This window comes from Enoplosus armatus, chromosome 20, assembly GCF_043641665.1.
Source record: "Enoplosus armatus isolate fEnoArm2 chromosome 20, fEnoArm2.hap1, whole genome shotgun sequence".
NCBI lineage: Eukaryota > Metazoa > Chordata > Actinopteri > Centrarchiformes > Enoplosidae > Enoplosus > Enoplosus armatus.
Genome location: NC_092199.1, coordinates 6,951,948 through 6,963,424, shown reverse-complemented (window position 1 = coordinate 6,963,424; position 11,477 = coordinate 6,951,948). Strand labels below are relative to the sequence as shown.

Sequence of the window (11,477 nt, the reverse complement as noted above, 5' to 3'; positions counted from 1 at the left end):
ATATATGCTAATTAGCTAAAAGTTATTTCAACTCATCTTGAGGGCGACATGAATGTTTCTACCCAATATTGTGCCAATTCATCCAGTAGATGTTGCGATATTTCACTGGAGACATGAAAACTTTGACCTGCTGGTGGCGCTAGATGCAAAGTCAGACTGTCAGTCAGTCACTAGGCTTCATCCTCTAGAGAACAGAGGTCTGTGCAAAATGTCAAGGCAATCCATCCAATACTTATTAAGTCGATATTTCAGTCTGGACCAAAGTAGCGGACTGACCAACCATCCCAGAGTGACACCACTAGCATGGCTAAAAATCCTGGTTTAATCCATGTTTAGAGTTAATGATGGCCACTGCAACCCACCCCGAATATGATCACACTCACAGCACCACTGATGGTTTTAAAACGCTGACATTCACTAATTGCAAGTATCTCTCTCGGCATCTCAGCTATATATGCACATCTTTCATTTTCTTTTGGGCATTTTGGAAATGTTGCTGGACCTGGCCCACATGAATTTGAAAATCAGTTGAATGAATCACATTCTGGCAACAGACTCACCGCCCAGGGTCTTGGTTTTAGTCGTCTCTTACCTCTGCTGTGAATCTTTCTTCATTCATTATAGTGAAGCGAAGCTCAACCAGTGGTAGTCCATTGACTCTAATTATGTCGCTCCAATCAAAAACCCAGACAGCAATGTTCCCTGCTGTGGATAATAAAATTAAATGAATTTGTAATCGAGTTTATTTTCTAATGGAAAGTGAAGAGAGGATGCCCAGAGACATGAACAACAGGTAGATGAGTCATCCTCCCCCTGCATATAGTAGAGTAACTGCCAGGCATTTTGCATTCAGGACCACAGGGGCCAGAGATGCACACAGAAATATAATGCATCACATACTCTTCACTGTGATTTATGCAGCTTTCTGCATGATCACTGCTGCGTGATGACACTCAGCTTCATATTGGCCTCTATAATGAAATGTGGATTAGAATTTGTATGGGAACATGTAAATCATCTATAAAAGTACTTATAATTTTATGTAGCTTCACTTGCTGCAATAAATGTATTAAGCAAAAACACTGAAAAAAATCTAAAACCTCACCTGTGTGTTTATTTGTCGTATCCCTGTGGCGCAAAGTACGGTTTGATATATTAAAATGACTATTTGATTGCAGTGAATGCATCTTGTCTGTACCATATGTCAAGTGTTTTTATTCTCTGATTCATATATCTTTGTACTTACTTATTTTTGTTATTCTTTTCTTTCTGTTTGTATTGTATAAATGATTGATTTGCTCTAATATGTGGATTGTTTATATCAATGCTGAATGCAATATCAGCATTTTACACAAATAGATATTAGGGAGGATTTTTTTTGATGGATTTATTATGCATAAATTGTTGGTCATGTGGCCCATTTCTTTGTACGTGGAGATAAGAAATAAATTCTAGAGATTTGGTGTCTTGTGAGACTTGAACTTCTGCAACTGTGACCATGTCGTGTTTGCCTTCTTAAAAGATTCATAAGTTCTGCAGACGTGTCTACAACCCAGACATAAATCAGGTGAGGGTGTGACAACTAAAACGATTGGTCTGAGAGTCACACCAGCAAAGTGTGTCTCAGATCTGCAGGGAGGGACGCGTCCTTCTGAGGACCTTGCTGCGCTTGATCAATATATATATATCCCCTCTGGTGTGAACTGAAAGAGGCACGTGGGGGAAGAGAAAAATGGTCAGTGCACATTACTCTTTAAGGATTATGTGTCATTTGCCCTTTAAGATGCACATGTATTTTATCAGTGCACTCAGATATCATAAACTTAATGCAAAAGGCCCATTAATATGAGCACTGGCAGGCGAGCCCAACGTTTTTCTCTGATTTATCTGTGGTGGTACAGGAAAAAACGAACAGCTTATCCTATTCCAGCACTGCATCAGTCATAATTCTCAAGCTGGCACCTTATTCTCCGCACATTTAATGGATACAGAGCTTTATAATTTATCCTCTTCTTAACTGCAACTTTACCTGAATTAAATTTCAGGCACAGTACTTTGATTACATCCTTGCTAAGTACCACAATCTGATTTCTCCATTATCGAAGGAATGAATACAAATGGGCTGGCTGAGAAAGAGGCAGAGGGGCAGGAAGAAAGAGGGGACACAGGGCGAGATAACAAATTTAAAAGAAAGTCAGTCGGAGAGACAGAAAAAAAAGAGGAAAGACAAAGGGGAGGAGAGGAACAAAGAGCTGAAGGAGTGGAACGAGAGCAGCCATCCAGTCTGGATGAGCCCCTCTTGACCTTCTTGGTCTGAGGAACGGTGGTGGAACACACACCAGTCTTTGAAGCCAGCCTTGCACCACATGCCTGAATGGACCAGGCTGATTGTTGGCACTGAGTGTGTGGCGAGGAAAATCAAGTAGCTTTACAGGGGCATCTTCAGGTTTGGCTGAGGCTGTGAAAGACCCGCCGAAGCCCGGACCTCGGTGTTCACAGAGCCTGTGGTCTGTCACTCGCCTGCCAAAACTGGAGCTCATTTGTGGAATACGGTACACCTTCCTATCGTGGCTGAGTGGGATGCAGGTCTCCGCAGAGTGTAGGATCAAAGCATGCACAGGACGCAAGCACATTGCTGGGTGTCACCCGGCGATAACCCTCATTTCTCCTGCCAGGCTGGATTCCACTCATATTTCACAAGCAAACTCTGGGCATTGCTCATCTCTCTGCTGCGGTTCATATGAAATAATAACCTGTCCTAGATCGTAGGCTGTGTGCACTTTTGCCCTGAAAGGCCTGCTTTGACAGCGTGACTGATAAAACAAAAATCTGATCATTAGGCAGTGGCCTGAAGGTTAGAGCTTATAACAAGTTGTGGAAATTATATTTATTTATTTACATGTTATGTTACTTTAAATTTCTACTTTAGTACAGTTCAGAAGGGGGAAAAAAAACATCTGTATTTGAATGCAATAAAATGAATTCATTGAAAAGAATTCCGCTTTTTCAGGTGCTTTCAATTGTATCTCTCAATGGTGAACTGAAATTCAGTCACATGATAATAGATAAACTCCATCCACTGACCATGAGACGTGGTTGAAAGCTTCAGAAAAAGCTAAGTAACTCATTCAAGCCTTCCCTTGATAAATAAGTCCCCAAAAATGCACTCAATATAAAGCCTATAAAGAGGAGTTGGCCAGGAGCACGCCATTAAGTGCAAAGCATTAAACTAATTAGAGTGGATTTTATTGATCCTTATCAGCATGCAATATGTTTTCTTGTACATCTGTTTCAAAGTGAAATACTGTCTGTCTGTCTCATACTGTACATTTTCTAAACAACTTTCCTGGTTTTAAATGGACGTGGTTGTATTTCTAAATACAAAATTAGTTTATTCTTCAGCTAATGCCATGTGTCAGACCTGTAGTAGTCTCTGCAGTATTAATTCCACTACTGCTGCTGTTTATGTTGTTGCTGTGTAGAGAAATTATAAGTGGATGCAGTCTGTGCAGCAGGATTTGTGCTGCCTGAAGGTCAGCACTCAGGGGAAAGAAAGCCTTCGACTGTCTCAGTCAACTAGCCTGAGGTTGTTGCCACAACATCCAGTTAAAAACAGCTCGTGACCGGTGTCAAATATGTCAAATCTCTGGAGGATTGTCCTGGAGGAACTGTCCTAGAGGAGGACAGGCTGAAAGATGGATCATCCAGATTGTGGCTTATAGGTTTTACAGTTTTATGCTGGGACTATATACCTAGATCTGTTAGTAAGTCTTGAATTGTGTCTGCAGTGAAGCTTTAGTATCTTATCTCCGCATTTCTTCCTCTTAGGTTAAGCTTTTCGTTCAACACCTTCCCAATAAGTGTTTGTATAGCCACCAATCCTTAGTTTCATTTCAGTGAGGGCACAGCACCATCTAGTGTTAGATCTATAACCATTGCCAAATAATGGATTAAATGCACAACTTCAGTATATGCAACATTTGACTGTGACACAGGACATTATCATTATGCTTTGCCCTAAGGGGAAAATAGTGACGTCAAAGCAGACCACAGGTGTGTTTAAACATCCTGTTTTTTTAAAAGGTTGCGGGACCTGCTGCTCGACTTATTTTTGTTTTTTTAGGAGGTAAAATGAATTGCCTGAAAGCTTTCACTGAGTCAAAGCTGAAACCCCTTCAAATATGGACCTGTTGTGGATATTATTTGGGTACCTTTGCATAGTAAAACCCAGATGGATCTTTTTACATCAAAGCTCTGGATTTGAGGGAGTTCCAGGTTTTACTTAACAAAGCTAACTGGATTACTCTGTGAACCCGCTCCCAAAAACAGGCCTCTGGTCGATCAAAGAACTCAATTTCAGGTATTAAAATTCATTGTTCCACACAAACAGCATGACAAGAGATAACACTGCAATAATTTATTTGAAGAACAATGGATTTTGTAACAACTTAAAAGGTAATATTGCCTTTGAAAAGACAATGTTTACATTGTTCTATAACAGATAAAACATTCATCAGAAAGCTCAATGAAACAATGTACAGATACTGTAAATACGTAGAACCACACCAGCCTTAGCTAGTCCTCCCAATTCTCATTCATCCTTACATAGCATATTGCTTGTAGAAATAAAATATACCTAATTATATAGCATAAAGGGCCAGATAGTATTTCTTCCACAGCAACACATATCATAACTTATGTTAAATTAAAATGAAACAGCTACATGTAATATGAGGCCACATTTGTATTGGAAATTTAAAAAAACCTGAATCTTTCTAGACCCGGAATCTGAAAACTTCATATACATTTCAAGGCTTTTTATAGATGTATAAAAACCCTCCTCTTGAGATTAAAATTGCCCAGACTAGCTGGCTTTCTATGTAACAAGACTCTTTTCACATGGTTTGTGTTCACATTAGTTGTAGTCTATTAGAAATGTAAACTACATTTGTTGGTCTTTGTAACTAGATGCTTCACTGGTAAAACCACTTTCCCTTTTTGAAAATTAAAAAAGTTTCATTGAAGACAGCACATCGATTATTTACATCACCTCATAGATGAAATGGATATAAATTTTACTTTCACCTGTGTTGCAGTCTTTCCTGGGGCAACCTAATGGAACCTTTTCCTTTACAGCAGTTTTTCTGTACAAAAGTATCAGTGTAGACTCAGAAGCACACTCCACACTGTCTCTGTATACTGCATCTCTACAGTAATACCCTTCAAAAGAACCCCTATCTTTGAAATACACATAAACATAAAAGCGACGTATCATTGTTTAGAGCAGATTTTTGACTAGCCACACAGAAGCCTTGGCTAATACGAATTATCACTTTGCAGGTTGTCTGTGTGATGTTTAATAGTTGAAAGGTTTGTAGTTTAGAAGGACATGATGGTCCTCTGGATGATATCGACACATTCGTGCAGCTCGTCCTTTTTGATGATGAGGGGAGGGGCCAGACGGATGATGTCACCGTGGGTGGGCTTAGCCAGCAGTCCGTTGTCACGAAGGCGCAAGCACACCTTCCAGGCGTCATAGTCTGTGGGGATTGTTTGAATATAGGTCAGATTAAGTGATTGCACTCTACAATACAATTAATTACATTTGACATCTTAATTTGTTCATTTGAACCAGTGTGTCCTTAAGATGAAAAGCACAAAAAGTTGTGCTTGTTCCAGTCACTAATTCAATGTAAATGAACTAATTCTGCCTCCAAAAATGACCAACTGATATCATAAATTTCAGTCTTGATGCTCTGATTGCCAGTACATAGAGACAGTAATTTATAGATACTGAATTAACTGTGTGAAACATTCAAAGTGGGCAAACTGTTTATTTAAGGGTGGATGTGCTTTTTTAAAATGTGAGCTTGGATGAAGGAATGCAGTTGAGAAGATTGACCAGGTCATACTTCATCCACAAAACGATGATGATTAGAAATAGTTCAGTACTGTACCTTTGGTCTCTTTGATGACGACTGCATTAAGGAGGCCTTTCCCTCTGACTGTTGTCACAATGTCTTTGGGCAGTTTTCTCAGCTCAGTCCGCAGCAGCTCTCCCATCTTTTGGGCATTCTCTGCCAGCTTCTCCTCCTCCATCACCTGCAAATAAGAACAGTAAGATTTATAAAAAAAAATTAAAAAAAGAGAGAAAAGTTATTAAATTGTTGATCAAAAGTTTTCTTTTGATGCTAAATTTGTCTTTGAAGGTAATTGTAGAACGTTTAAAACTATTTTAACTTTATGGTATGTTGCATATCACAGTGGGAAGTTCTCTCCCTTAAATCAATTTAAAAAAAAAGGCAATAACAAGATAAAGTAATGAATTGTTAAAGGGTAGACAGACAAGGAAAAGATAAGTAAAGTGCACTTTCACACTGACCTGAAGTGCAGCAATAGCGACCTGACAGGCCACAGGGTTTCCTCCATATGTGGACCCGTGTTCCCCAGGCTTGATGGTCAGCATTACCTCATCATCACACAGCACAGCAGATACCTGCGACACATGAACAGATCAGTTCAACTGGACTCCAAAAGTCCATAAAGTTTCAGTCTTTGACTCTTGCAAAACAAATCTATAATGTGAAGTGTGACTGCACAACAAAAGAAAATGCTTACAGGGTAAACTCCACCAGAGAGAGCTTTGCCCAGAATCAGCATATCTGGACGGACTTCCTCGTGGTCCACGGCCAGCCGCCGGCCAGTCCTTGCCAAGCCTGTCTGCACCTCATCAGCAATCCACAACACCTGGACAAAACACAGAGGACTTTTGTAGTAATCTCAAAGACCCTGAAACATATTGGTTGTGCGAGAGTAATTACCACAGCCCTAGGTTTTTTGTGGTCTGTAGATTCATACATTTAAAAATAGATAACTGATGTAGCCACATTATTTCCTGTCTTCTATAGCACAATTTAACATTGCTGCTCTTCGCTTTACTTAATTAACTTAAACCCTTTCTCGTGAAGTACAAGTCATCTACAATGCTTTTCTACTCTTTGTACCAGATAAGAAAACTTATAAATGGCTAAAAATGAGCCCAGACTGCAGTTTGCCTTCAATTAATTTGGCGATCAGAAGGAGACAATCTGTTTGAACTAGCCCGCTGTGTGTTTGTGTAATGTTTTTATTAGGCCAAACAGAGCCCTAATAGCCATGCATATGGGAAATACAACGTGCACTTGTATTGCAGGCAGCATGATTAAAAACTACAAAATGTCTAAATTGGTGTGCTGTACATCCACATAGCAGGAAGTAGCTAGATGATTTTAAAACTGTAGAAGTGTCACCACAACACACTTTGGTGTTAAGAGATGGCAGTTTTAAATGCAGTGTAGTCCTGAATGCCTGCTGGCTATTTGATGTCAACATGCATGACCTTACCACCCATAAAACTGCATGGAACAAGCTTTGGACATAATCATTGAAGTGGTCGATTAGAGGAAATGATGCTGAATATACTGTGATACTGTGTTTTTATTACAAACACACCAGACAGTAGTTCAGGTTGAAGATGGCTAATACCAGTCAAAACATTCACACCTAAGCTGAGGAATCACTAATGACATTTCTTTCGTGCTTGTCTGTGTGTGTGTTTTTTTAAACTCACATTGTATTTAGTGCAAAGTTCTCTGACTTTGGTCAAGTAGCCCTGGTCGGGCACCACCACCCCAGCTTCCCCCTGAATGGGCTCCACCATGAAGGCTGCAACATCTGGGTCCTGCAGGGCTTTCTGGAGAATGGAAAAAAAAAAAGACTAGTCAGACATTTTATCTGTGTCCAAGATAACCCTGTGAATAAATACATGCTACTTCAGTCAAACATTGCCAAGATAACCTTATGAGCAGACACATGCAACTTCATTCGGTCCTTATGTTTACATAGATAACGAGGATGTCAAGTCAGCTAGTTTTGGGGGATCTTACGAAATAAACCCATTTTTTGAACTCAACAACGTGACAATGGCTGGGTAAAGCTCAAATCTTTGCCTTAATTAAAGAAAAAAAACATTTCCAAAGCAGTATCCTTCATAACAGTTCATGTGTTTTTTGTTTGTCCTCCAGGTTAGTCTGCCAGGAAAAACCATTGCGAGTGCAATGCAACTTGGCAGCCAATGTGAGGTCCTGCATGTTGGATCCTTCCACCAGCACATTAACACTGAATGTAAGCATGATGAGACTTTTGCTGCCTCTGACGTCAGTTTTTCCTCTACAACCCCTCTAACAAAGTGAATCATGTATCTTGCAAATTAGATAAAAATGTGTGCCTTTACTGCAAGTAGTATAAAAGAGCACAAAGTCTGGTGTGCAGTGACTGAAACATAAACTTTCCCCTATAATTTTGGCATTTTACAAAGCACTTAGCTGTGTTGGACCAAAGGTGAAGAAACGTTTCCATACGTTAACTGCTTGTGACAGTATGTAACTCAAACATGTCACTCCAGGTGTCTCAATGACTGAAACTAAGTAAAACAATCATGGTAGATTTCACTGTATGTCTTGAGGATAGTCAAAACCAGTACCTCCAGTGCAGGAATGTCATTGTATGGGACAAGTCCAAAGCCTGGCATGTAGGGACCGAAACCTTCATAACTACTGGGGTCAGTGGAGCTGGAGATGGCTGCCATGGTGCGGCCCCAGAAGTTTCCATCTAATCAACAAGAGGCAAAGAGATGACATATTTAGCATATCTCAGTTTACATCTTTACATAATATAGGACAATTCTAACCTGTGATCACCTTATCCTATATCTGTCAAGAGGATTGTTATGCATGTTAATGCTAAGTTTCGTAATCTTAGCCAATTGAAGTATTATCCACACTGTAAAGAATCATTGTAGTAATCAAGAGTTGTAGTTGTTTTTGTTTTTTAGTTATTTTCTAACATCTGAACACAAAATCTAAATGTTAATCATGGGTTAAGTACATTACACAAGTACACTAACTTCCTAGTTTCCTGTGTAAACAAAACAAGTTATTGAAATGTATTTAGGAAGAACTACATTCCGACAGCTGGAGCTGGAAGATCCAATAAAGATACACACTACACATGTAAGGTGACAAATGGGACATACTCCAAAACTGTGACGTAGTCTTTTATGACATAAGATGGTTACTTACCTGCAAAAATGATTTTGGCCTTGTTTTTGGGAACCCCCTTTACATTGTAAGCCCACTTGCGGGCAAGCTTGCAGGCAGTCTCACCACCTTCAACACCTAATTTGTAACAAAAGAAATAAATGTCAACAAATAGACTCATGATAACCTCTGAAGATGTTTCATACAATTAGCGTTGGGTGTTTCTCTACATTACCTGTATTCATGGGCAAGACTTTGTCATAGCCAAACATGTTGGTGATGTACTCCTCATAGGTTCCCAGCACATCATTGTAGAATGCTCTGGAAGTCAAGGTGAGTTTGGAGGCCTGTGCGTTGAGTGCAGCTATGATCTTAGGGTGGCAGTGGCCCTGGTTTACTGCACTATAAGCACTCAGGAAGTCAAAATACCGGCTGCCCTCCACATCCCACACATAGATGCCTGGAGTAAAGAAGAAAACCAAGTTCTTGCAAAGTGTCGGCAATGATTCATTAGTGATTTATAATGTTTTGAGGAAAACTGACTCACCCTCCCCCCTCTCTAGGGCCACAGGCAGGGGATGGTAGTTGTGCGCTCCATACTTGTCCTCACGGGCGTAGATTTCCTCTGGGGTGAGCGGACGTTCAACACTCACACACAGTTTGGCGGCGGCGGTGGAGGCCGGACGCGTACCAGAGTGGATGCTGCGACAGAGAACAGGGGCAGCGCGGCTCAGGCTGCGGCTGACCTGGAGAATCATTCCCTTCATGGTGCTATGTCTATATGGTAAATAAAATGTAATTCAGTTGGTATCAGTACCAAATTTATTCCTTGGCCTTTGTAGTTTTTACTGGATGCAGCTGTGAAAGAGTAAAAACAGTACTGGATAAAACACAATAAATTCAATGACAGTGGACTCAAAAGATACGATACAACAAACAAAAGTGTATAGTATCGTATCTAAAACAAAGAAATGCTCCTAAAAAACTCACTGTAGTTACAAAGGTCAAGCCTAATAAGCTAATCACTGCTATGTGAGATTCCATAGAGCACATAGGCTTTACAGGTCTGCTGAACAACACTTCTCTTTCACATTCAACACAATAGAGGAAAAGACCTTCACTGGGTTAACAAAAGCTAATCCCACAGCAGCATGGCAACTCAACTGTGATGATCCAGACTTTTCTATTTGGTCGAAGTAGACTTTTGTAACATTTACTTATTTTCTTACTGCTGACCATTTCCAGAATTCACTGCTACTTTCTAAATGTTTAAATATTAATGACTGAGAAGGTGGCCATCACGTCGTGGCACTGAAACGTGAGATCTTTCACTAGCTTTTGGCATTTAGGTTAGGCACGTTGTCTGGAGATGATTAAGCCACACCCACTGTTACAACTGTTGCAAGAATTTGAATATTACCTAAAGCATTTAAGTTTACAAAACTCCCATGAAATCATTTGCAAAATGTAAACAGAAGAACAACAGTTTTTAATAACGAAAAGATTTACTGAATGGGCAAAAAAAAAATGCGACCATCCAATACTTGGCTGGGGATAATCTGTAACCTTGTAGTGAATGAATAGACAAACAGCAAACAGACAGCACCTGACTGGGCTACATACTTTGACAATGGACCCCTGCCAATGATTCGTGGCACTCAGTTACCATGAAACCTGCTCTTGAGAGATGATAGGTTGTTGCGGAGCTGCCTCCACGACACACCCCCAAACATTACAACCAGGAGCTAAATAAAGACCAAAAGTATGAGTTCCTATCAGATGATAGCCTCTGCGAACTAAGAAGCTCTCCCAAACCATTTTGTATTACATAGCTAACGTTACATCATGGGACAAAGCTTTAAGCTCGTTCAAGTTTAAAACCTTAAAGTTTCAGCAGTGTCAGCGGTTATATATTACACTTGCCGACCAGTCAACATATATAAATGCATGTTTCTTCTTGCCCATAAAGTGCTAATGCGTTTAAGATCAATGCTAACCAGACAGGTGTGTCGCTTCCTTTAGATAGTGCCGACTAGCTAGCTAACATTAGCACATTCCTGCTGTCAGTGTTTAGTTCTTTTTGGCCATCACTAAATTATCAAGCAAGCGTTTTCGAACAGGAGAGAAGACATTAAGGGAAGCCAAACTGTACCAGAGAGAAGTGAAGTTTAAAAGCCCTCTTGAACCGCGAAAGATGCCAGTCCTGTCCGACGGTTGAAGCGGAAGGCTTATAAGACTGTCTAGCTCGTGCTCGTGCAGGCGCGTGCGTTTGTGTCTACGTCAGCGGCATGGTCAGAGTTTAGACACAGAGGACACGCCCCCATGCTGCAACTTTTTCCTAGGATTGCAGCGATCAGCCTCAAAGTCTTCCTAAAAAAACATCATCAGCTATAAATAATC

At 40.3% G+C, this 11,477-nt stretch overlaps 1 protein-coding gene across 1 annotated transcript; it reads right to left on the bottom strand.

Annotated features, from left to right (window-relative positions):
* Positions 1–4,402: 4,402 nt before the first annotated feature.
* Positions 4,403–11,321, bottom strand: oat (ornithine aminotransferase). Its single transcript, XM_070926810.1, has 10 exons — positions 11,230–11,321; positions 9,625–9,854; positions 9,313–9,537; positions 9,120–9,215; positions 8,522–8,649; positions 7,610–7,732; positions 6,619–6,747; positions 6,383–6,496; positions 5,958–6,102; positions 4,403–5,540 (listed from the first exon to the last, which is right to left on the bottom strand). Exons 2-10 carry the CDS (start codon positions 9,842–9,844, stop codon positions 5,380–5,382), a joined length of 1,341 nt encoding a protein of 446 aa, XP_070782911.1. The 5' UTR covers positions 9,845–9,854; positions 11,230–11,321; the 3' UTR covers positions 4,403–5,379.
* Positions 11,322–11,477: the final 156 nt, after the last annotated feature.

Excerpts from the sequence above, each read along its gene's own strand:
- oat (XM_070926810.1), bottom strand. The coding sequence starts at position 9,844 with ATGAAGGGAATGATTCTCCAGGTCAGCCGCAGCCTGAGCCGCGCTGCC. Across the intron at positions 9,538-9,624 it reads GGCCCTAGAGAGGGGGGAGG|GCATCTATGTGTGGGATGTG; the intron begins GTGAGTCAGTTT and ends TCTTTACTCCAG. Across the intron at positions 9,216-9,312 it reads AGTCTTGCCCATGAATACAG|GTGTTGAAGGTGGTGAGACT; the intron begins GTAATGTAGAGA and ends GTTACAAATTAG.